The sequence below is a fragment of the Cervus canadensis genome, chromosome 2 (genome assembly GCF_019320065.1).
Source record: "Cervus canadensis isolate Bull #8, Minnesota chromosome 2, ASM1932006v1, whole genome shotgun sequence".
In the NCBI taxonomy this organism is placed as follows: Eukaryota; Metazoa; Chordata; class Mammalia; order Artiodactyla; family Cervidae; genus Cervus; species Cervus canadensis.
The window spans coordinates 13,034,490-13,060,453 of NC_057387.1; the positions used below are offsets into that span (position 1 = coordinate 13,034,490).

At 45.4% G+C, this 25,964-nt stretch overlaps 1 protein-coding gene across 11 annotated transcripts in view; it reads left to right on the forward strand.

Moving 5' to 3' along the window:
- ARHGEF11 (Rho guanine nucleotide exchange factor 11) overlaps positions 1-25,964 on the forward strand; it is a 108,832-nt gene that overhangs the window by 53,114 nt on the left and 29,754 nt on the right. For 6 of the 11 annotated variants that reach the window (XM_043453263.1, XM_043453260.1, XM_043453204.1 and 3 more), the window contains exons 2-13: positions 7,118-7,150; positions 8,311-8,325; positions 8,653-8,741; positions 9,702-9,800; positions 12,732-12,781; positions 13,135-13,192; positions 13,765-13,943; positions 14,782-14,853; positions 20,063-20,182; positions 22,053-22,098; positions 22,664-22,740; positions 23,892-24,029. In XM_043453263.1, the coding sequence (XP_043309198.1) occupies positions 7,118-7,150; positions 8,311-8,325; positions 8,653-8,741; positions 9,702-9,800; positions 12,732-12,781; positions 13,135-13,192; positions 13,765-13,943; positions 14,782-14,853; positions 20,063-20,182; positions 22,053-22,098; positions 22,664-22,740; positions 23,892-24,029 (976 nt within the window). The remainder of the gene's footprint in view (positions 1-7,117; positions 7,151-8,310; positions 8,326-8,652; positions 8,742-9,701; positions 9,801-12,731; positions 12,782-13,134; positions 13,193-13,764; positions 13,944-14,781; positions 14,854-20,062; positions 20,183-22,052; positions 22,099-22,663; positions 22,741-23,891; positions 24,030-25,964) is intronic. The other 5 variants (XM_043453268.1, XM_043453270.1, XM_043453222.1 and 2 more) reach the window with 4 other exon arrangements.

Here is a 25,964-nt window from a genome sequence, read left to right on the forward strand (position 1 = left end):
TGCCAGTCTCCTCTGTCCTCCACAATTTTCCGGAATTTGCTCAAATTTATGTCCATTGAGTTGGTGATGCTATCTAACCATCTCATTCATCCTCTGCTGCTGGTTTCTTTTGCCTTCACTGTTTCCCAGCCATCAGGGTCTTTTCTAGTGCGTCGGCGCTTCACATCAGGTGGCCAAAGTATTGGAGCTTCAACATCAGTCCTTCTGATGAATATTCAGGGTTGATTTCCTTTAGTATTGACTGATTGGACTTCTTGCAGTACAAAGAACTCTCAAGAGTCTTAATTGGAAAGCATCAATTCTTTGGTGCTCAGCCTTCTTTATGGACTAGCTCTCCCATCCATATATGACTACTGGAAAAACCATAGCTTTGACTATATGGACCTTGGTCTGCAAAGTGACATCTTTGCTTTCTAGATGCGCTGTCTAGGTTTATCATAGCTTTCCTTCCAAGGAGCAAGTGTCTTTTAATTTCCTGGCTGTGTCACAGTCCACAGTGATTTTGGAGTCCAAGAAAAGAAAATCTCAGTGCTTCCACTTTTTCCCTTCTATTTGCCATAAAGTGATGGGACTGGATGGCCTGATCTTAAGTTTTTTTCAGTGTTGAATTTCAAGTCATCTTTTTCACTCTCTTTCATCCTCATCAAGAGGTTTTTTAGTTCCTCTTCATTTTCTGCCATTAGAGTGGTATCATCTGCATATCTGTTTTGTTGATATTCCTCCTGGCAATCTTGATTCCACCTTGTGAGTCATCCAGCCTGGTGACTTCACATGATGTGCTCTGCATGGAAGTTAAATAACCAGGGTAACAATTCTCAGCCTTGTCGTACTCCTTTCCCAATTTTGAACCAGTCAGTTGTTCCACGTCTGCTTCCACCTGTTGCTTCTTGACCCTTGTACAGGTTTCTCAAGAGTTACGAAAGGTGGTCTAATACTCCCATCTCTTTAAGAATTTTCCAGTTTATTGTGATCCACACAGTCAAAGGCTTTAGCAGTCAATGAAGCAGAAGTAGCTGTTTTTCTGTAACTCCCTTGCTTTCTCCATGATCCAACGAATGTTGGCAATTTGATCTCTGGTTCCTCCGCCTCTTCAAAGCCCAAATTGCACATCTGTAAGTTCTCAGTTCACATATTGGTGAAGCCTAGCTTGAAGGATTTTAAGCATAACCTTGCTAACCTTGCTAACATGTGAAATGAGCACAATTGTATGATAGTTTAAACGTTCTTTGCCGTTGCCCTTCTTTGGGATTGAAATGAAGACTGACCTTTTCCAGTCCTGTGGCCACTGCGGTGGTGGTGGTTTTGACTCTTGCAGCCCAGTGGACTGTGGCCACCAGGCCCTTCAGTCCGTGGGATTTCCCAGGCAAGAATACTGGACTGGGTTGCCGTTTGCTTCTCCAGGGGATCTTTCCAACCCAGGGATCGAGCTCACGTCTCCCACATTGCAGGCGAATTCTTTACAGCTGAGTTACCAAAGAAGCCTAGTGGCTACTGCTGAATTTTCTAAATCTGTTGGCATGTTGAGTGCAGCACTTCAACAGCATCGTCATTTAGGATTTGAAATAGCTCAGCTGTAATTCTGTCACTCCACCAGCTTTGTTCATAGTGATGCGTCCTAAGGCCCACGTGACTTTGCACTCCAGGATGTCTGGCTTTAGGTGAGTGATCATATACCCATGGTTATCCAGGTCATTAAGATCTTTTTTTTTCACTTCTCCTCTTTCCTCAGCTATTTGTAAAGCCTTCTCAGATAACCACTTCTTTCATTTCTTTTTCTTTGGGATGGTTTTGGTCACTGATTACTGTACAGTGTTATGCACCTCCATCCATAGTTCTTCAGGCACTCCGTCTACCACATTTAGTCCCTTGAACACACACACACACACACACACACACACACACACATCCATGCACAAATACTATAGGCCAGCAGAATGATATGTGGGCTGGTCACCGCCCTTCAGCTTTGCTGTCTGGAAGATCACCAGCCCTTTTCTTGCTTCATCACGCACCCTCTAGGCTCGGACGAGGAGGCTCTTTCTCCTTGTTTTTACAGAGCACCCATCCTGTTTCTGGGGAGCATACTGGGAAGGACACCCTGTAACCTTTGCCCTCTGGCAGGGCTAACACACCAGATGCTCAGGAGCAGGGAGGAACATCTGTGTCAGAAAGTGGGTTGCATTGTAAAGAAAAGGATGAGGAAATGGAAGATTTCTGGGAACTGATAGGGAGTTTCTTTGAAGGTCTACTAAATGAAAAAAGCAAAATGTAAAAAGTGTAGGATACTACCTGTTATGGAAACAAGAAAGGAAAATAATATTTGTATGTGTTTGTTTAGTTTTTACAAGAAGAAGCACAGAAAACCGAAAAACAAATGGAGGTGGTTACCTGGGGAGGAGTGGGATGAAGGGACAAGAACACTTCTGAGCGTACCTTTCAAATTGCATTTCGAGTTTTCAGCCATGTAAATGTTTGACAGATTTAAAAAATAAATAACCCTGAAGAAGCAAACCCTAAAGTTAAGTACAGATACAAACAGAAACCAAGGACTTCCCCGACAGTACAGTGGCTAAGACTCCATGCTTACCGTGCAGGGGATGCAGTTCTGAGCCCTGCTCAGGGAACTAACATCCTGCATGCTACATAGTGCAGCAAAAAAAGAGAAAAAGAACGAAACCTAAGTGCATTGCAAATTGATAGCATAAAAAATTCATCCAAAGTGACTTTCACAAATAGTACTGGCTATATATACCTAGTGGGATACAGTCTAAGGACAAAGAGAATTGCAAGGAAACTCTAACCTCTGCCTAGTTTGCCGTTACTGGTGTTACTGGGATAGTAACTCTGGAAACAATCTTTGATGTGTAAATGGGGTAGAGCAGATAATTATATTGTAATAAATATATAAATATATTACTGTTGTTTGTGAACAAGAGTCTCACTGTGGGAAAAGAAAGATAAAATATGGAGTTGCGGAAGATGAGAAAGAACCCTGTAGTGTTGGAGTCAAACAAGATTTCCTTGTAAACTCACAATTTCTTAATATTTCCTGGCTCTGTCCATTGAACGGGCTGGGAAGCAGTGGCAGCTTAGCAACAATGAACACCTAGCACCCAGTCTTGTTTCCACACACATTCCCTACTAAAAGGAGCCAGGGCTCCTCAAAAAAATGTTTGAGCCCCAGTCTGGCACAGGGAACGTACAAGGTGAGCCTGGAGTGGTTTTTTTCCTGTTTTTTTCTTGTGTGCCAGAAAATAAGGCAGATGGTGACACTTTAAAGGACACAGGAGCTGGCTTGTAGAAGCTCCCACCAGCCAAACTGAGACAACTTTAACATTTTTTAAAAAGCAGTAATGGATTATAATGCATTTGCATCGGAGGGAAAAAATTCATGAGTTCATAGCACTGTTTCAGAAAAGGGATAAAATGACCTTCTTTACAAGACTGCCCGCTAATAGATGTAGACGGAATGATAGATTTAGCAGAGTGTCATTTTGCAGCCACCGGTGCGGTAAGTGGTTCAGGCAGGGACCTTTTGGACTGTCGCCCGCCAGGCTCCTCTGTCCATGGTATTCTCCAGGCAAGATATACTGGAGTGAGTTGCCATGCCCTCCTCCCGGGAACCTTCCCAACCCAAGAATCAAACCCGAATCTCCTGTGTCTCCTGCGTTGGCAGGCCGGTTTTTACCTACTGAGGCATCAGTCAGTCCCCCGGGATCACCAGTGGGTAATAAAACTGTTGGGTGGGAAGCTGCTGGACAACAGGATATTCCTACAGTCTCAAAATATCACTTCACAGATTTCCCATTAATTTAAGTGGGAAAATATAGTTTTACCATTGAGAAATCTTAGGAGCACCATCTTACCTAAGTAATCAAACCTAACCTCACCAGAAATGGGCGAGCTGTGTCACATCAGTTATCTAACACTCTTTTAAAATGTTTAATTTGAACCTAATCCTAAAGAGACAGACAAATCTATTGCAGGCCATTCAATAAGGCAACTGGCCTGAACTCTTCTGTATGTCAGTGTTAGGAGAGACCAACAAAAGTAGGTTGGGGTGGGGGGAAGGGGGTGATATTCTAGATTAAATGACTCTAAAAGCTATGAATAAACGCAGTTCTAAGATCTATGACTGGATCCTGTATCGAGGCAGTTGGGAACAACTATATAGGAGATTAATGAAAGAATTAGGGAAATTTGAATACAGACTATATACTAGATAATATATCAAAGTTAAACTCATTGGATGTGCTGTTGGCATTGTGGTTATATAGAATTTTAGGGGTCCTGGGATATATGCTGACATAGTTAGGATAAAATGTCATGACATCTGCAACTTTCAAATGGGGAAAAGTGTATAATCATAAAAAGATAAAGCAAGTGTGACAAATGTTAATTGGTGAATCTAGATGAGGGGTGTGTAAGTATTCATCATGCTGCTCATTTAACTTTAATATATAGGTTTGAGATTTTTCCCAAAAGACATTGGGGTAAAACAAATGCTCGCTGCAGTGGTCATGGAAGGCTTCATAGAATCAGTGCCATTTGACCAGAGCCTTGACAAAGGACAAATGAAGAGGAGAAGGGATGGAGGCCGCGGTAATGCAGAGGCAAGAATGAGTGCAGCATCTTTTAAGATCCAATAGAGGCAGGACAAAGTGAACAATAAGAGTGAATTTGAAAAGGTACTTGAATCCACTTGATGAAAAGCCTTTAATAGTAGGTAACACACATATCTGATCATACAGAGAATAATAAGGGAAATCCTAAGTTCTTGATCGAGGGGACCCAAAGAAATAGTGTTTGGGAAAGTTAGTCCATCGTGGTAGAATACTGGAAGAACTGGAAAGTGAAAACAAGAGCTGTTTTTTTCTTCTTCGTCTTCCTTTTTTTTTTTTTTTTTTGGTAATTTGAGGCAGTGGACATATGGCTTAAAGTGATGGATAGCAATGATGATGAAAAGGAACAATTCTGGGAAAACATAAAAGGACTTAGCAGTCTCTGTAACTGACTGGATAAATACAGGGCTTAATGAGAAGTTGGATCAGAAGATCTGTCTCAGTGATGCCATTTAGAAGGCCACAGATTTGAGGGAACTTCTCAACTTTCCTGGGCCTCCGATGTTCCCATTGGATTTAGGCTGATTGGAGTCTGATCTCTGCTGCTAAATTTTAATGGGAATGTCATCATGAAGGGGGAGAGCCTGCATCATAGTCTTGATCTGCTAATACAAGTATTTCTTCCTCCTCTAATTCAGTGGTAGTTTTTCTTCCTTTAAGGTCTAAAAGAGGGGAAAAAAAAACCTGCACCTGTTACAATTATGTTGTAATCCCCCTTGTCCTCCATTGTCTGTGCTCTATGCTGTGATTTTTTTTTTTTTTGAGAGGAAGTTTCCATGGCTGCTGAAATGATCCTTGTCTTTGCCCCAACAGCCCTTTACAGCCAGGTACATAAACCTTGGCCTAGTGTGCCCTTAGGTATGTTGAACAGTCACACCCCAGCCCAGATGCAAAACCAAACCAGGTTAAGTTACCAGACCGTTCCTTCTGAGCTTTAATGTGGGCATAGGAAACCAGTCTCTCACAGAGCCAGGCAGAATAAGGCAAGGAGGAAGCCAAGGCTGTCCTAGGATGGGATGGGTTTTCTCCTAAGGTAGTGAGCAGGGAGGAGTTCAGGCCCGTTCTGGGTAACCCAGTGGTGGGATGTGATGGATCTGGCCAAAGACAGCAGACGAGCAGCCGGAATAAAAGACCTTTAAAAGTTTATTCTGCAAACCCCTTGCTGATGCGGGAAGTAGTTCTGCCCCACAGCATTTGTACTGAAGCTCTATATGTTCACCTGCAAGTGACTGTCCCATTCATTTTTGTACCTCTAGTGCCAACGTAGTATATAAAGCAGCACCGTCCAATAGAATTTTTTCAGCGAAGGAACTGTTTTATTATGCACTATTCTATAAGGTGGCCACTAGCTGTAGTACAACTGAGAAGCTGAATTGTAAATTTCGTTTTAAATTTACGTATCTGTGTGGCTAGTGGCTATTGTATTAAATAACACAGGTTTGGATTCTAAGACTTTGCCTCCCCCATTTTATTGAGAGATAATTGACATATAGCACTACCTAATTTTAAGATGGACAGCATAAGGACTTTGACACCCATGTATTGCAAAATAATTACCACAGGGGACTTCTCTGGTGGTCTTATGGCTAAGACTCCATACTCCAAATTCAGGGGGCCTAGGTTCAACCCTGGTCAGGGAACTAGATCCCCCATGCAGCAACTAAGACCACCCTTCTGCACAGCCACAATTAAATAAAACAATTCCCTCAGTAAGTTTAGCTATCATTCATAGATTCTAGGACATTTACTTAATGATGAGCTAAGTTGAATCTTCACCTTGGATGAGGAGGTGGAGGGCAGGGCGGGGCAGGATAGACTGGAATAATTTGAAGACAGCCAGAAGTTGTAGCTTCTGGGAGTTGGCTGCCTTGTCTGGTTGACAGATGTAGTAATGGGGAGTAGAGTAGAAGGAACATCTAGGAAGAAGGAGCAGTATGTGCCACCAACATGAGGCACGGGAGCCAGAAGCCATGGCAAGTGAAAGAGCAGGGACGAGCAGGGACCAAACCCAGGACGGGGCACTTGCCGTGTCAGGCGTGGGAGTGCTGATCAGCAAGGCACCGTGCCTTGATGGCCCTCACAGCCCCGGAGGCAAACGAACAGGCGGTTCTACTGGGTACTCACACTGCAGTTAGCATAGGTGCTGGGAGCTGTGGAGATGGTGGCAGGGTTGGCTGGTAGTACTTCCCGTTCACTGCTGTATCGAGTGACCTTTCTCCTGGGTGCAGTGGTGAAACTCTAAAAGGTTTGAATCAGCAGCAAGGTGCAGGTGAGTCTGCAGTTTAGTAAGCTGGATCTACTGTACTTGGCCAGTTTCCACCCCTGGGTTCTCCTTAGCTTGCTAGGGGTTTTTCTTTTGAACCAAACACTGTCTCCAGTGTCTTGTCTGGTTTATGTCTTGTTTTGTTTTCCTTTCTTCCTCTTCTTCTGCATCACTCTCTCCTGGGCCCCACGCTCTCTTCTTCCTTGGTGTCCCTTCTGTCTCTGATCCAAAGATCAGCCAGTAAAAAGCAGTCTCACCTGTCCAGGTAAGTGGGGTGCCTGGGTGAGGGGGGAGGAACCCCCCTTTTATATGTAAAAGTTATGTACTTGTATTGTATTTATTAGTTGAATAGTTAATACCTTCACATGACTTAGAGTTTAAATGGTAACAAATGAGAAGATAATGGAAAGATTGCAACTCCATCCCTTTGCCCCAGCACAGTTTCTCCCTCAGAGGTAGCCAATGATATATGTTTCTTTTGTACCCTTCCAGAGATATTTTGCACGTTTTATATATATGTAAACAAGCACATAAGCAAATCATTTTCTTCTCTCCTACCATCTACATAATTCTGCATCATGTTTTTTTCAATCAGTGTTTCTTGGAGACCATTCCTTATCATATATAAAGAGACCCCTCATTCTTTTATAAACTGAAGGCTGTGTTGTTATATTGATATCCTGCAGTTTGTTTAACCAGTCACCCACCGCAAACACTTAGATTCTTCGCAGTGTTTTGCCTCTGCACAAGGGCCTCCATGAAGACCCTTTTACATAGTCATATGCTGGATATGGCTAGGAGACGCCCTCTGGAGGGGCAGCAAGTATTGATTAGGAACTGGCAGCTCAGACACTTTTCTAAAAAGGAGAGGCATAGTAAAGATCTGAGCTTCTCCTGTTCCTGCAAGGCCATGTTATTAGTTCTGGTTTGGTGATCCCTGGTACTTTGAGATTTTAGGGCTATAATAGTTTCTAAGCAGGATGCCCTAAGCTGACTGTAGGAATGAGATTGGAATGCTACCATCAAACAGACCCGATTTCTGTTCTCTGTGGTACACACAAAATAAATGGAATCTCAGAAGCTTGGGTCATCATTCTACTCCACCTTTCTAGAAAAGGGTTCAAATTGCCAGTTATCCAACAGGTAAAGTTGCCAGTTAGCCAACTAAAGGCCTGGTCACCTCCTAGAGACACTTGTTTTGGAGAGGGATAAAGAGACGAAGCTAAAATGAGGGCGAGTGTCTCTGCTACCGCCCCTTCCGTCCTCTGCTGTGTCCTACAGGCCTGTGTGTGTTTTTGACCCTCCATCCTTGGCTTGCAGTCTCCCCTTCTTTGCAAATCATCACCTAAAACTAACTAGCCGTTTGTTTTTTCCTGTCTTTTTCTCGCATTCATTTTCTCCGCTGCGTCCGTTCTGTTCCATCAGCCCCATTGCAGCCTGGTAAGACCCACCACGCGTGTGTCTCTGCACACCCTGTCTTGCTATTGTCTCTTTGTCGCCTGACTCCAGGAAGGGCTATTTCCCTTGATGCCTTGCTGGGTATTAAAGAGATCATGTTTGCTCTGCCAGCCTAGCTTTCCAGATAGCTGGTATTGCCCGTGGTGTAGACATGGCCAGTCTCCCACCAGAGGGAGCGGGGTACGGAGTGAGAGGGTCAGTCTCTTGTTACCCAAGACTCAGGGCCCCTGTCGACAGAGCCTCCTTCTGCTGAAAGGGTGGTCCCTCCCTGCTCAGCTTGTTGATGTGCTTTTCTTACTCTTTCTCCAGGTTAAGTAGCCTGTCTTTGGGAGATTCGGCACCTGAACGCAAGTCCCCTTCTCACCACCGCCAGCCCTCTGACACATCTGAGACAGCAGGTGACCTTCTCAGGGCATCAGCACATGGGCACAGAGGTGTTCACCCATACAGACAGATCTGCATACCCTGGATATAAGACAGCTTAGCCTTTGTATTGAGCTCATAATGTGCGCAAGGCGTTGTGTTATGTGTTTTTACCAATTGTCTTAGTCCTTTTATCAATGGTAGAAAGTAGATTTTATTATCCCTATTTTACAGATGAGGGAGCTGACACACAGAGTGATTAAAAAATTTTCCAAGTGTGCAAACTTGTAAGAGACAAAACCAGGACCTGAAGCCAGCGGGGTTTTAGCACTGGAATGCGTGCTTTCTCCGTTACAGGAAACAGTAACACATACCTGCACAGTGTACAGTATCTAATACATGCCCACAGGGGTGGAGTCTGTGGGCAGTTACAGCCTGTCTTTCTTTTTTCCTACAGTCTGTGTGTGATCGTACATGTGGCAGAGGGGTTTTCTCTAGTCGTTTATCCTTCCCTGAATTATGGCACAGGGCCAGCCCCTCAGTTGCCCCCATGAGTTATCCGTCTCTGCAGAGTCAGCACGCACAGGCGTCCCACCTTCTGTAGTCACTGAACATGGTTTAATGGAGAACTTCTGGGTCACGTAGGCTTCTGTCCCAGGGTTGCTGCTCTGAGACATTAGTCTTCAGCCTGGAGTTGGCCAGGCCCCTTTTTTGGCCAGGCCCACCCAAACAAGCCTAAAGAGAGAGACAAACATCTCAACACCTCAGAGAAGGGAATTTCTCATATAGAATACAGAGTAGGTGACAGGGTTTTGTTGATTGCTGTGGAAGGCATGCATTGCAAGCGTGTGTTTGGACAGGCTGTCTGGGGATCCCCAAGGGCTCTTTGGAGAAGGAAACGCACTAGGGTGCTGCTTGTTTGGCCTTGGCTTTTGTGCACTGACTCCCAGAGACAGACCCAGCTCAACCCCCTTCTCCTTCTCCCCTCTTGCCAGGTCTTGTTCAACGCTGCGTCATCATCCAAAAGGACCAGCATGGCTTCGGCTTCACAGTCAGCGGGGACCGCATCGTTCTAGTGCAGTCTGTGCGGCCTGGTGAGTGTCGTGTCTCCCTCGCCAACAGTGGACAGTTCTTACAAAGTCACCGTGGGTGTGACGGTGCCGTAGGACTTGGAGAACTTGCATGTGCTTTTGCTAGAGGCCTGGGCGTCCTGCAGCATGCATGGTCCGTTCTAGAACTGGTTCCCCGGGCGCATCTGGGGAGGCCTTCACAATACTAAGCATTTCTAGGGATCACACCCCGGGCTTGAGTCCCTGTTGGAAGTGTGGAAAAGGCAAAATAGCCCTCAGGTCATCAGGCAGGTGCCTGACTGCCCTCCAGGGGAGCTCCTCGTCCCAGGTTGGAAGATGCCGTGGAGAAATCGAAGACCCACTTTCTTCTCCTCACCTTCACATGACCTCGCTCCAGGCACAGATGGTTACTGTGCTGCAGCAGTTCACAGTTGAGGCAGGCACTCTGTCCAGATGTCTTTGCAGATACGATTACACTAAGTAATAAATGACTGAAAGATGTATGTTGGACAGTACACAAGAAGAAAGGGTACTTGGGAGGTTGTGTTGAGGTAGTTTGTTCGAAGCATAGTATCTCCCTTATTAGTTTGGGGAGCCTTCTTAAGAAGGAAATCGGATTTCAGGAGTAGTTTGAAAGATGGCCATAGAGAACACATTGACGAGATGGCAATTTGGTGGGAAGGGAGTAGAGAGTGGGAGGGCATTGTAAGCAAATCAGTTGTGTGTGGAAAAGCTTCAGGTATTTCAGAGCTCTGTAATGTCCGGTGGTAGAATCACTGTTGTAAAGTGACCCAGATTGAAGACTATGAACAGGAAGGAGATGGGAGTGGCGAAGAATATGAGGCAAGTATCTCTAAAGGGAGTGAACATCGTTGTAGCAAATGGGATTGGGCCTGGCAGCATGGTACATCCCAGGCAGGAAGAAGAGTACAAGAAAGGGGTAGGTAACCAGCCAGTGTTTTCCTGCTAAGTACAGTGCAAAATGGGAAGGATATGTGCTTTACTTAATTTTGGAAGAAATACTTGGAATTTATTTATGTGAAAGGTGAAAAGAGAATTTCAAATTCATGACCAAAATGAGGTATGTGGGCCATATGAGGATATAAATAATTAGCGCTTCTTATGTTTGGGGGTTAACTTTTATCAGGGGGAGGTTTGTTTTTCATATCCTAGGGTAGAACTCTGAAAAGAAACTTCTTCTTTGCTTCCATATTCTCTCAAGGTTCCTGGACTAGAGTGAGAGAGAGCGAATGGGACTGCCAGTAACTTGCACTTTGCCTCTATGATCTCTTTGATACAGAATGTATGAGGACCCCCTCCAGTGAATTATGAGTTCAGGGCTCCTCCAGTTTTTGCCCCCTCTTAGGTCTGAGCAGAGTCAGACTCAGAGAGGGAAGGACAAAAGGATGGCTTGCGGTGAGATACGAGTTCTGGAAAATGCGTGTGTGAGTGTGTGCTTTGGGCAGGAGAGAGGAGGAGACCTCATTTGGATTGGCATCGAATTCACAAAAGTAACAACGCAGTTGTTATTATCTTTTCCAGATTGTAGGCTTCTCAGCTCACTGTTTCTCGAAGTGTAGTCCCTGCTCTGCTCCATCAGAATCACCTAGGCCCTTAGGATGATTGAAATCCTCATTCCAGGGCCCAAGTCCTAAAGTACTGGATCACTCTCTGACAAGAGGGCCAAGGAAGATGCTTCCTGACAAATTCTTCTGGTGATTCTCATGCTTACTGAAGTCTATAACTTCTTCTCTAATTCCTTTACCCTGAAAAGTTAAAAATTTTTTAAATCACTAAGTTGTTAGTGTTTCATGCATTCAGGCAAAATCACTCTTCCTCTCCACCTTTAATTTCTAGATGACAGTGTAAAAGAGAGTTTCAAGCTAGTACTTTTCCCACAAATAGCACACTTTAGATTGGGTAGTCTGGGTCCCAATACAGAAAAGCCAAATTGGAATGTAGTCATCACTGTAATTTCTCTTTTTGGACTAGAAACATATAGATGTACTTCGTGGGAGTTTTGTTTTGATCAGACAAATGGCAACTTACGGATTTAGTGACCATCGGGGCAAATTTACAAAAAACAAATGCTGCCCATGAACTTTTCAGCATAAGTGTTTCCTATGCTGTCTGAGTACTACCTAGCTCATTTAAAACTACACTTTGCCCTCCACATCCGCGAGTTTCAAATCTGAGAATTCTACATCCATAGATTCAACCAACTGCGGCTCAGAATTTCCATCTGCAGTTAGTTCAATCATTGGATGTGAAACCAGAAGGTATTGTACTATGCCATTTTAGGTAAGGGACTTGAGCATCTGCAGGAGGTCCTAGAATTAATCCCCAATGGATACCCAGGGACGACTATACATGGTGGTCAGAACCGCTGCGGCTGCAGAACCATTTTTTAACAGAAGATAGAGCAGTGATCGTTACCTTCCTTAATGCTGGGAACACCCAGAATGTCTTTATGAACCTCTCAGGGCTTAGGGACCATGATTTGAAAACTCTTGTTGCAATTCTTTTCTCATATTCCTCTTAATAATTACTTCAACAGTTATTTAATACAGTAAACTCGTTCTTCCCACTGGATAAAAGAAATAAACTCTGATTTGACCTTGGAACATATCCAGACACATTCAAATAAAGCACACACTGCTCTCCCCGGAGTCTGGCCCTGCCTCTCTGTCAGTGTGGCCTGGCTTTCAGAGAAGTCTGCTTCTGAGCCAGGTGGCGAAAAGAGCAGGAGATGTGACCTCGGACAGTCCAGTCTAGCTCAAAGGTAGTTGTGGCACTGGGGCAGAATAGGATACACACCCAGCATGTGAAATACTTAACACAGAGGGGAGAAGAGATTGGAGGGGGAAGGTGATTTGGCAGGTTCATGGGTGGAGATTCAGTGACCTTTGGAAAGGTGGTGGGTCTCCACTGACCAGGCCTTCTGCTTCCTTACAGGAGGTGCAGCCATGAAAGCCGGTGTGAAAGAAGGTGACCGGATCATCAAAGTGAGTGAAATTCCCTCTCTGGGCGACACCCTCCCCGGTGGGGGAGTGGGGGTGTGGGGTCACTTCTGGCCCTGGCCTGTCCTGTACACTTGCGTTTTCATAGCATGTCGTCAGCCGCTGACCGGGAGGGTGGTCCCATGAGAATGAGTAGTATACTGTGACAGAGAGCGGGGACTAAGATAGCTGGGTTCCATGTTCTAGGCCCTCCTTGACTGTGACTAAGTTCTACAACAAGTTTTACTATACTAAAGATCCCTGATAAATGGCTCCCTAAAGAAGTGGCCTTGACCTAGGAAAATGATCCCCTAGGCTTCCACTGCCATGCCTCAGTCATGTCATTTGTCCCCCAACAGGTGAACGGCACCATGGTGACCAACAGCTCACACCTGGAGGTGGTGAAGCTCATCAAATGTGAGTTGGAGAGAGGTGACAATGAAAGAAAGTCGGGGAGCAGACGCGCTGGGGGCACTGGGGAAGCAGGCCTGTCGGCCCAGCAGGGCTCCTCTGTAGACGGGAGGCGGCTGGAGTCTTTAATCTTGGCCTGATCATCATAGACTGCCATGGTTCCCTACTGTCCTTTCAGGGGGAGATGCTATTAATCTCTCATCCGACATGTTTATTTTTCTACCCATCTTTGCACTGCCTTTTCATCATGTTCTACTAAGACCAAGTCTCACTCAAATACCACTCACTCCCCTCTCCCAGTCCTGGGAAACAAGGGACTGAGTGGGCAGCTCCCAAGTAGTGGTGGGTGGGGTTTGGTTGAGGTCTCTGCCTGAGGAAAGGGAAGGAAAGGAGCCTGTGCTGATGCAGGATGGAAGGACGGGAACTAGAGAACAGGTGGGGCATTAAAAGCGAGGAGAACTTTACCTATAAAACTATAAGCTTAATGGAAGGAGAAGGGAGAACTCCCTGCTCTGTACCTGGGTGTCTGCTGTTGCAAACAGGACCCCTTGAGCAGCCCTCTGTTTGTCTTCCTCTAGCTGGTGCCTATGTTGCTCTCACCCTCCTGGGCTCTTCGCCCTCATCCGTTGGTGTCTGTGGACCCCAGCAGGACCCAGCCCCAGCAGGAGCTCCCCGAGTCACCCCGGTGGTCCCCCCCCCACCACCTCCTCCACCTCTGCCACCTCCACAGCGCATCACAGGACCCAGACCTCTGCAGGTAACCGTCCTCCTGCTCTTCTCCTCATTCTGGTGTCCCTTTGAAGAGCTGCCCATTGGAATGGAAGCAGGTTAAATCGAATGGCATGCCAGTAGGAAGAGACAAGAAAAAGAACTATATGAAGGCCATCAAAAAGTGGAACAAAATGAGAACTGCATTAAAAGGGCATTTCATGCCTTAGTGTCCTCTTTCCATGTAAGTGCATATGCGGTTTATCAGGCAGCAGCATGCAGTGTGTTTCCTGTGTGCGTGCAGGACTCTAAGGAGGCCCTTTGAGAATGTTCCTCTCCATCGGGGCGAGGGTGCACACCTCCAGGCATGGTCAGAGGAGTCTGTAAAGACTGTTAACAGTCACTGTTGCAAAGGTGTGGAATAAGTCAAGGAGTAAAGGAGAGGCTTCCTGGGGAAAAAGATGGCCTGGAGGAATGAAATATGGAGCTCAGTCTATAGGGGATAATCAGGAAAGAGCAAGACTAGTAGGGGGAGAACCCAAGGACCAATATAACCTGTGTAAGGAGTTAAAAAGGACTAGAGGCAGAAAGTAATAGGGAGCAGGATTTTCCGATTGGAAGGAAGACTGACCAGCAAGTCCTGGAAGACTTTAGAGAGCAATTTGATACCAGATGTGATTACAGTCAGGGTTTCTAGGAAGTTAGGAGTGAAATCAAAATAAGATTTTATGTTTATTGAATTCCAGTGAGATAGTGTTATACAAAACATTCTTACAGCCCAGGCTATCCCGTCATAGCTTCCCTTGCCTAGGAATCATCTGGTAGAGGAGAAGAAAGCTATTGATTTGGTCCCCAACTCTCACTCCTGTCATGTTTTCCACCCTTAGGATCCCGAATTTCAAAAACATGCCACCCAGATCCTTAGGAATATGCTGAGACAGGAGGAAAAAGAGCTACAGGTAAGGTCACTGCTGAGGGTAGACTGGCCATTGCCTTCATGAAATAATACTTTATCAAAGCAATCTACCAAAGTGTACAACTTAATTTGCAGGCCATACACTATCACAGGAAAACCTTAATGTCAAACCTCAGGACCTCTAAAGAATTGTCATAGGCCAGTGGAATTTGTTAAAGCAGAATTTGATGCAGAGAGACTTCCAGGCCTGGGCAATGATGTGCAGGGAGAACAAGAAGTTTAATCTGGCTGGAAGGAAATGACCGGATTCCGATAATAGCTGTGGCTTACAGCGAGCTCCTGGCCCCTTCATTTCAGTTCTGTTATGCCCACTGTATGTAAAGCGTTGTTTTAATTCCTAAAAGATTAGATAGTTCTTGCCCTCAACATGTTTACAATATCATGGGGAAAATTCATATTACAGTAGGAAAAAGAGTGGGAGGGACAAGGAAGGGAGCAGATTATTGTTATTAATTAATAATAGGAGATGTGAGGGAAACTTCACTGAGAAGACTGTGTTTCAGCTGGGCCTTGAAGTGTAGGGCCTCAGTAAGCAAAAGAGATGGGGAAGAGAATGCTGAGAATGGACAGCATGGCTCCCAGGCACCAAGACATGAAAATATACTCATTTACTTAACAAACATTAAGTTCCTGCTGTGTGCCAGATACTGTGTGTGCTGCAGTGGAGGTGGGGACCAGTGCTAGGGACAATGGTTATAAAGTTAAGCGAGAGATGAACCTTTCCTTTAAGGGGTTTATAATCTAGTAGAATATCAATGATGAATGAAGGAAGAGTTGCATTGCAGTATAATAAGTGCTGATACTAATATTTTGACACATGTCATAGAGTAATCAAGATAGTGTGGTACTGGTATAAGGATAGACCTGTAAATCAGTGAAATAGAATTCAGAGTCCAGAGATTAACCCATCCATCTGTGGTCAGTTGGTTTTTGAAAAAGTGTCGAGATAGTTCAGTGAAGAAAGAATAGTCTTTTCAACAAATGGTTCTGGGACAACAGGATATCTGTGCAAAGAATGAGTTTGGATTCTTACTTCACACAGTAAATAAATTTAAACACAGTAATAAAATTTAAGTCAAAATGGATCAAAGACTTAAGTATAAGAGTGAAAACTATTTTTAAGAACTATGAAACTCTTGGTAGAAAACATGGGTGTTTATTCCTTGATAAACCACTTGGACTAGACAGTGCTTTCTTAGCTGTGACACCAAAAGCGTAAATAACCAAAAAAAAAAAAAAAACTGAGAAGATAAATTAGACTTCGTCAGAATTGAAAGCTTTTGTGCGTCAAAGGACACTAAAGTAAAACGACAACCACAGGATAGGAGAAAATATTTGCAGCTCATATAGGTGACAGTTCATTTCAGTTCAGTCGCTCAATTGTGTCCGACTCTTTGTGGCCCCATCGGCTGCAGCACGCCGGGCCTCCCTGTCCATCACCAAATCCTGGAGTTTACCCAGATTCACGTCCATTGAGTCAGTGATGCCATCCAACCATCTCATCTTCTGTTGTCCCCTTCTCCTGCCTTAATCTTTCCCAGCATCAGGGTCTTTTCCAATGAGCCAGTTCTTTGCATCAGGTGGCCAAAGTGTTGGGAGTTTCAGCTTCAGCATTAGTCCTTCCAGTGAACGCTCAGGACTGATCTCCTTTAGGATGGACTGTTTGGATCTCCTTGCAGTCCAAGGGACTCTCAAGAGGCTTCTCCAACACCACAGTTCAAAAGCATCAATTCTGTGGTGCTCAGCTTTCTTTATAGTCCAACTCTCACATCCATACATGACCACTGGAAAAACCATAGCCTTGACTAGACGGACCTTTGTTGGCAAAGTAATGTCTCTGCTTTTAAATATGCTGTCTAGGTTGGTCATAACTTCCCTTCCAAGGAGTAAGCGTCTTTTAATTTCATGGCTGCAGTCATCATCTGCAGTGATTTTAGAGCCCAAAAGAATAGTCAGCCACTGTTTCCACTGTTTCCCCATCTATTTGCCATGAACATATAGGTCTATACCTGAGTATGTAATAGATACTTAAAAATCAACCCAGTTTAAAAGTTAGCTAAGGATTTGAATAGACAGTCCAATAAAGAAGACATACAAATGGCCAGTAAATACGTGAAAGGATGCTCAGTATCATTAGTCATTAGAAAGAGGCCAGCCAATACTTTGAGATACCACTGCACACCCACTTGGATGGCCAGAGCCAAAATAACAGTCGTTGGTGAAAATGTGGAGAAATTGGAGAAAAAATTTTTTTTTTAAATGTTTGTTTATATTTTGTCTACATATTCACTGTCCTGCTCTACTCCCACCGTTGATGTGAAAATGTAAAACGGTGCAGCCAGTTTGGCAATTCTTCAAAATGTTAAACACAGAAATATGATCTGTCAACTCCACGAACCTAAGTATATACCCAAGAGAGTTCAAAGCATAGAACCTCTTATGTGAACATTCATAATAGCATTTATTAATTGCATAATAGCCAGAAGGTGGAAACCACCCAGATTCTCATTAACTGATGTGTAGATGAACAAAATATGTTCTCTCCATAAAATGGGATATTCAGCCATATAAAAGAGTGAAGGACTGATGCATGCTTTGATATAGAAGAATCCTAAAAACGTACCAGGTGAGAGAAGCCAGACACCAAAGGCCACGTATTGTATGATTCCGTTTATGTGCAAATCCAGAAGAGGTAAATCCATAAAAACAGGAAATAAATCAGTGGTTGCCAGAGATGGAGGAAGGGAGAAGTTGGGAGTGACTGCTTTCTTGTAGGGTTGAAGGAAGCGTTCTGGAATTAGATAGTGGAGATGTTTGTATAGCTCTGTGCATGTAGTAAAAGTCACTGGATTATATACTTTAAAATGGTGAGTTTATGTGAATTATATGTCAATAATAATTTTTAAATTATTTAAATTATAAAAAGAAGGAATAATTAATTACACAATGATCAGAGAAGGTTCATGAGACGACATTTCAGTTGCGCTCAGTCTGTTTCACTCTGGAAAGTGCTTTGGGCCTTCAGTAACATGATGAGCTTGAAGTTTATTCTGAAAGCAATGGGAATTGATCCAAGGATTTGAGTAGGGGAGTGATCATATCCTCAAATCTGTGTTCTTTAGAAAAGTGTAATAAGTGGATTGACACATAAGGAAACCTTCTCGGAGGCTGTTACAGTACATGAGAAGTGTATCAACTAGAAGGGAGAAGTAAAGGAGAAGAAAGAAAAGATAGCCCCAAGTTTGGGTGCTTGGATAGATGGTGGTGCCATTGACGGAGTGAGACAGAGGAGAGAAGGATTAGGGGAAAGAAATGGCGGTCGGCTTTGGCTGTACTGAGTTTAAAGCAGCCATGGGAAGTTCAGGTAAAAAGACCACCCTCCAGGCACATGGAGATAACAAGGATGAACCTCAGAAGAAAAGATTGGATTTTGAAATGTTGATAGAGATCCGGGTATCCTCAGCATACAGGTGGCAGTTGAAATTTGGGACTAGATGATATCACCAAGGACAGAGAAGAGAGAGCTGACGGTGGAATTCCAGAGCTTCTGTGCTTCTGTGGCACACTGCATCAACCTGTAAACAGTCGCTGCTGTATTGTGTTTTAATCATTTGCTTGTCCTCCTCTATTGGCCTGAGTTCCTGAGGGCCGGGACCATGCCTACGTTGGCATATTCCTCCAGCGCAACTGGAACGGGGCCTGGCGTGTGTCAGCTCTGACGATGCTTGCAGAGCTAAAGGCTCACCTAGATTTAAGAGAGGAGGCAGGGGTAAATCTACAGCTGGGGGAGGGGTGTGACCCAAGTCAGTGTCAAGATGAGAAGTCAGAGGAGGACAGCATTTTGAGGAGGTGGGTATTTAAAGAGCTCTGGAGAGATGAGGACTAGGAAGAAATCACCGGATTTCAGAAGAGCATGGTGATGGGAGGAACTAAACTGTGTCTGTTGGTGAGTGACTAGAAGACTAAGAAGCCTGGGCTCTACATAGAGACTCCTGTTTGGAAGCATGTTGGCTGTAAAAGGAGGGAGAAAAGAATGAGGCAGTGGCTTGAAGACTAATCAGAGTTGATGGAGAAGGTTTTGGTGTAGTAGTTTGTTTCGTTTTAGGACAGGAAACTTGAGCCTTTTTATAGGATGAAGGGAAGGAGCCATTGGAATAAGGAAACTTTGAGGATATGTAAATGATGCCTAAGAGGAGCCCTGAGGCTGTTGGAGGCACTAACCTTGTACAGGATTTAGACGGAGTTTCTCTTCTAAGGCAGAGGGTAAGGGTAGCTGCGGATGCTTTGAAATGGAGTGAAGTTGGGAACCTTTACCAGATGATAGTATCTGCAGAGACTAAGAGGAGGGCTGAGGGCTTGAGAGGCATGGAGAAGATGAAACAGCAAGTATGAGGGGTCACAGGGAGGTTCCAGATGAGCTTGGAGAAAATGTGCACCCAATGTCTATGTAACTATTTAACCCACCAGCTTCATTGAGCATTTCCTATTGTAGTAAAATAATACTAGCTGCTGTGCATTCAGTCAAGTAGTTACGCACCAGACCTTCTGCTCAGCACTTTACATACATAATCTCATTCATAGCCTACATCCATCCCCAGAGGCAGGTACCACATCTCCATTTGATCTATGAGGACGTAGTCAAACTTGCCCACGTCTACACAGCTAGTAAGTAGAGGTGCCAGCGTTCAGAGGCAGGCCTCCCTGACTGCAGAGCCCAAGCTGTGTGCTAAAAGGATGCTAGATGAGTGTCAGTGGTTCCCAGCTACAGGGCTGGGGGACGGGGGTGCTGGCTTCCTCGGTTCAAGCTTCTTCGTCTCAACTCCCGTGGTTCTCGCTGTATGTTTCCTCCTTAGCGTTTTCTGTGTGTGCTGTCTGGCCGGTCACTTAAATATCTGAGTCTTGAGCTGCGGTCAAGGAAGACCTCACTTAGCACGTAGGCCTTAAGGCCAGGTCAGGTCAGGCCCGGCCTCTGTGTCCCGTCTTCCCTGCTGTCGTCGCCCCCTGTGTTCCCTTTCTCTCCGCGTGGCCTCCTCCGGGATGGCACACAGCTCCTCCGAGGCAGAGATCTCCTTTCTCTCCCCTTTGTTTTGGGGTAACTGCCTGCTCTCCCCCGTGAGTCGTCCGTTCTCTACTAACCGCTCCTCTGCCTTTTCCCTCCTTGTCCCCCTCACCCCCGCCCACCGCGCCCCCAGCGTATCTGTGAGGTGTATAGCCGGAACCCCGCCAGCCTGCTGGAAGAGCAGATCGAAGGCGCCCGGCGGCGAGTCACTCAGTTACAGCTGAAGATCCAGCAGGAGACTGGTGGCTTAGTGGTGAGTGATGGCAGGCTTAGCTCTAGAACGGCTCGTGCAGGTGGCCGGAGGGGAGTGTGAGGGAGAAGGCTAGGACAGAGGCTTCCCGGGTCACACAGGACCCGGGGCGGAACCAGTGCGTGCTAGTGTTTCACAAAGAAACAGAGGTCGGCGGGTCTTCATTTAGCACCGCGGAGACTGGCCACTGTCCTGACACTTGGGACCCCATGGAAAGGGATGGCCTGTTTCTTGCCCTCCAGCAGCTTATAGTTGCAATGGAAATGGAAAGAAATATGCAGTAAATCAGACTGTCAGCTTTAACTTGCTGATTATCCATCCCCTGCTGGGTAGTTGCCTCATAGCTGAGGTATATTCCAACACTAATTTTACTCATTATTCATCCGGTAGCTTTTCCTGTCACCTCGCCCTCCAGTAATAGGTCTTCTCAAAGTAACGCGAGCACTTTTAAAGGTCAGCCTAAGTAAAGGGACCCCAGGCAGTTGAGAGGGATCTATAGCGGCAGCTAACCACACTGCAGGAAATCCTCGGGAGGAGATGCCTCCTTATCTGTCCTAGTCAGGGACTTGACGCTTCATTAGTGCCTTGGTTCTGTCCATCAGGCCTTCATTCATTGGGTAAATAGGAAGTAACTCTCCAGACACTTTAAGATCTCCAAGAACAATATTTGCCAGAATCAATAGAAATTATTTGAGGATTATCTACTTTCTTTTTCAGACCATCCAGATCAAAAAAGTCTGGGAAACACAAGCCAAACAGATTTAAACTTTTACTTTCTGAAGAATTTCTCAGTATCACATGGTTGATAGAAGCTCAGTTTTAGGATTCAGACCATCTGGATTCACCTCCCAGCTATAGGGCTCACCAGCTTTAAGACTCTTGGGCAAGTGACTCAGTGATTCCCTGGAAGGGGACTTCCCTGACAGTCCAGTGGTTAAGAGTTCACCTCCCAATGCAGGGAGGGCACAGGTTCAACCCCAGGTCAGGGAGTTAGAATCCCAGATGCCCCAAAACATGAAACAGAAGCAGTACTGTAACAAATTCAGTAAAGGCCTTAAAAAATAAAAATAAGAATCCCTGGGAGCCTTGGTGTCCTCATTTATGAAATGGAGATACGCAGATCTGCCTGATGGTGTTGCTGTCAGAATTAAAGGGTGCCCTCAGCACGGGGCTGGTGTCTGTCCGCTGCTGCCGCTGCCTTTGTGCTCATTGTGTTGTGTAAGTGAGGAGTCTGAAACGCTCAGCTCGGAATCTGGGGGTCTGAGCGTCAACCCTTGCTTTATAGTTTGCCTGCTGTGTAGCTTGGGCAAGTTGCTTAAGGTCTCTGGGCTTCCGTTTGCTCATTTATAACATGGGAGTACCATACCTGCCTCCGAGTTATTAAAAAAAAACAAAAACTAAATGAGATGTAGACAAGAGTGCTTCATTAACAGTAAAGCATCAGCAACATTGTTCCCTCCACAGTGGCTCGTCAGCCCCAGGCCAATGCCTGTCAGTCTTCAAAGATGTTTAGAGGCAGAGCTTTGCATCTGCGGGAGCTTTTCATACTCCTTGATGGTTCGGAAGTTCTTTCAGTGACAAGCCCAACTGAGGCAGTAGATGCTTTGAGGTCCAGGGTGAGAAATCAAGTAAGTTTTTAGAATTTTACCACTAGTAAAGCTCCCTTTTCACCATTAGGGGTCACCATTCTCCTTAAATTGTACAAATGAAGCAATAGCTCTTCTAACTGGGCATTTGTAAGGCAATGAGGAAGAGGCCACTAACTGTAAGCAGATGTCATCTGCTGAGACTGAGGGAAGGGTTGATTGGAGGAAAACAGTAGGGGGAGAGGTTCACAGCATTTGCCCTCCCTCCAGACCTCTCTTGTTTTTAGGACATACTTCCAGTATATGGTGACACCAGCCAGAGATCGTCAGAAGGTGAGTCCCCTCAGCATCCCTTTTTGCTCTGGCACATCTCTGGTTCACATTTCTTAACTATCGTCCCCTCCCTTTGGGGCACATTCAGGGGGGGAAATACAGTCCCTGCCTCCAAGAAATAGAGTAATAAGAGAAAGCAGTCTAAGTGACAGGGAAATGAATGTACAACCAACAGCCCTGGATAGATAAGTGCCGAGGAGATGCTAGAATGATGGTGGTCCAGACAACAGCATGCCTGGCAGCACCTGGCAGCTCGGAGCTCAAGAGATGCTGTCATAAGAAGAAATGGATGGGAACCAGAAGAGGGTAGGGATGAGCTGAGGGCTAGGACTTGTTGGGAGGTAGAGCTATGGAGGATTACTCTAGAAGGTGACACGGCCTGGGCACAGGTGTGCGGATAGGTGAAAGCTAGGTGTCTAAAGTCTCAGGAGAGCTAAAGGGAAACTGGGAAAGACAGGCCCATGGCAGCTTCGCCCCCCTGCCCTGGGCACAGGTTTCCAGAATAAAGGCCCTTCTCTCCCCCAGGCCACAGCTCCTTCCTCACCGTGTAAACTTTCCTTCCCAGGCCGACTCTCTCTGGATTCCCAGGAAGGGGATAGTGGCTTGGACTCTGGCACAGAACGCTTTCCTTCCCTCAGCGAGGTGAGTGCCAAGGCTGGGGGCAGCCCCGTTTAAAACCATGCATTCAGTGTCCCTTCTCTGGACATCGGTAGGTTCTCTGCTCACCACATACACCGAGGCCTATAGCCTGTCATCTGGGCCCTCTGCTGTAGTTCTAGTTCCAAGGGTTTTAGTCATTCTGTTCTGAGTTCTAAAGAAAAAGCGGCGGGGGCGGGGGGCGGTGCGGGGGCGGGGAATGCATCCTACATGCAAGATCATCAAATCTGGCTTCTATTTTATCATAGTCATATCTGTTATATAGAGTCGGGTGGAGAGAGAGGCTGTCACATTAATCGTAGCAAGCCTTGTTTCAGTGTCAGAGAACAGAGACAGAAATTCTGTACAACAGTGACTGGACCAAAAACACATGGCTGCAGATAGCATCATCTTAGAGTAATACAGTGAACCCGGCCTGATCGGAAGTGGCGGCTTCTCTGTCTTAGTCATAGATCTTTTACTTGAACAGCTCGTCTTCTCTGGAGTGGTCAGAAGAGCTTCAGGCTTTGGCCTCAAAGGTGGTCTTCTAGGTGTTCTCAGTCTGCATATATTAATTGCAGATATGAACTGGGAATATAAAAATTAGAGTGAATAGAAGAAGTAATAGCAGTGTTATCAAAATATTTACTTAGCCAGCTTAATGAAATAAGTAATTTAAAACATGTTTACAACCTGATTTTAAATAATGGTTGGAATTTTATTTCTTTACTGCTCCTGCCCCTTTGTGGGAATATGATGAATGTATGTGGAAGGCTCAGTATGTTGGAAAGACACCAAGGGTGAGGAGGGTCCTAAAGAATCCACAGCAGACGTACTCCTGCGGGCTCCACGTCTGGAAGCAGTGGGGCCTAGTGGGCAGTGGGGTGAGGCTGCCTGGGGAATACGGCGTTGCTAACTATCTGATCTTCAGCAAGTCCTGGAGCCTCTCCAAGTCTTAGTTTCTTTGTGCGAGAAGTGGGAGGAATACTAGCTTCTACCTCAGAGGGCTGTTGTAAGCATTAAATGATGTAATACACACCCTAGGGCTAGTATAATGCCAGGCACAGAGTAAGCACTAAATTTTTATTAGCTGATGAGCAGAGCCCTGAGGGTCTTCTGGGCGAGTTTCTGCCTCACAGAGTTCTCTGTTCCTCTAGTCCTTGGTGAATCGGAACTCGGTCCTGTCAGACCCTGGGCCGGACAGTCCTCGGACCTCCCCCGTGACCATGGCCCGGCTGGCGCAGCGCCACCGGCGGCAGGGCTCAGACGCACCAGCCCCCCCCAGCAGCGACCAGGTGGGTGACCAGAGCCACTCCGGGCTTTCTCCTTTCCCTGTTTGCAGAACTGGGCTCCCCACACGTGGCCTTGGACGATCGGACTGAGCCCTGTTTAGAGGTAGTGAAGGAAGAATATGGTATAAAAACACACACGGGAGAACGGCTGTCTTGAGTTGTTGGGTGAAGAGTCAGTGAATACATCTGTGGGGAAGTGATGTCCAAGGAGCAGATTGCTGCTCTTTATTTTAATGTCTGTATAGAATAGGAAATAGATTTGTTCAGTGTTTCTCCAGAATAGTAATTTTCGACCTTCTGTTTCTTGAGCAAAGTTCCTTTCTTGAGCACAATCTTATTATTTGGCCCCCTAACATAAAAAACACATTAAAGCTCACTACCTGGAACTTTTCCTAATCAACCGCCCCACTTCGGCCCCCAACCTCAGGAGTTCTCCTTTGGAGCCCTAAGATTCTGCAAAACATGACTTGAAAGCTACTACTTTCAGGGGTGGTAGGTCCAGAGGGAGATTTCAGGGAGACAGGTTTTGGCTCCATACAAAAAGCTTGCGAAGAATCTGCGCTGTAAGACAATGGAATGGTCTGACTTGAGAGCCAGGGAGTTGGATGTCACTGTTGAGGCAGAAGCTTAGTCATTCCCTGTTAAAGACACTGGCAAGAAAACTCTGAGTTTTGTAAAGCCTCTTGAAATTCTGTAAAGGTTCTTAAAATTCATCTGCTACCACTATAATTTTTTTCCATATCCTCATAATAGCTGTATAATGTTACTTAATATTTTTCTCTACACTAACTTTTTAAAACTTCAGTTTATTTTTAAAGGAAGTCTGCCATTACCTTATGTTAAAACAAACATCATACACCATTTGATGCTCCGTGGAGAATAGAGTTTAGTTACTTTCAGGTCTTGGAGTGGGGAAAAGCAGGGAAGTGGATTGCATATGTGTTAAAATGCTTAGTGCATCAGGTGCTGTGCTGTTTCCTTTAGGAAAAAAAATTCTCATTTAATTGTCACCACCAGAAAAGGAGACAGGCATGAGAATCTCTATTCAGTGAGAAACTGAGACAGAGAAAGGCTGAGGGACCATCCAAAGACTCAGCCTGCTGTTGGCAGTATCGGACTAGAATTTGGTGTCCTGAGCCCCAGTGCAGAACTGCCTCCTGTCCTGGACACTCTGATGACTTCTCCCACTTCTGCACACCCCACCCCGCCTTAGCAGTACTGCAGGGCCAAGGCAAGGAGGTCAGGCGCACATCCTGTTCTTAAAGGAAGTTTTACTTTAGGTAGCTGCTAGGAGCAGGTGTGGAATAATTGGTCTCAGAGTCCTTTTCCTCCTTCTCTGAACTTGTTTCAACTTGGAAAACTATTTAAATTGTTATTTTTCAGTGATAAGAGCACATATAGTATAATTCCAGTTTCTTAATAACAATTTATGTTAGTAAGAACACAGGTGCAAACCTATACCATCCATGAAACTGCCAGCAGCTAGGGGGTAGAATCATAGGGAATTCAAACTTTGTTATATAATTCTGCAGTATTTGATTTTCTTAGGAAATGGCAATTCACTCCAGTATTCTTGCCTGGAGAATCCCATGGACAGAGGAGCCTGGCAGGTTATAATCCATGAGGTCACAGAGTCAGACATATATGAGCGACAGAGCACACACACACACAGAGCTACCCTCTACAGTGGGTTCAGGATGAGCTACTCAGCCCCTGCTTTCCTTGGAAGAGGCTGACAAGCTCTTAGATCAAATCCCCAGCAGTTTTCACACAACCTGAGTACCGCTGCCATAGAAACCCCAGGTGGCACTAGTGGTAAAGAACCCACCTGCCAATGCAGGAGACATAGGAGACGCAGGTTCCATCCCTGGTTCAGGAAGATCCCCCGGAGGAGGGCATGGCAACTCTCTCCAGTATTCTTGCCTGGAGAATCCCATG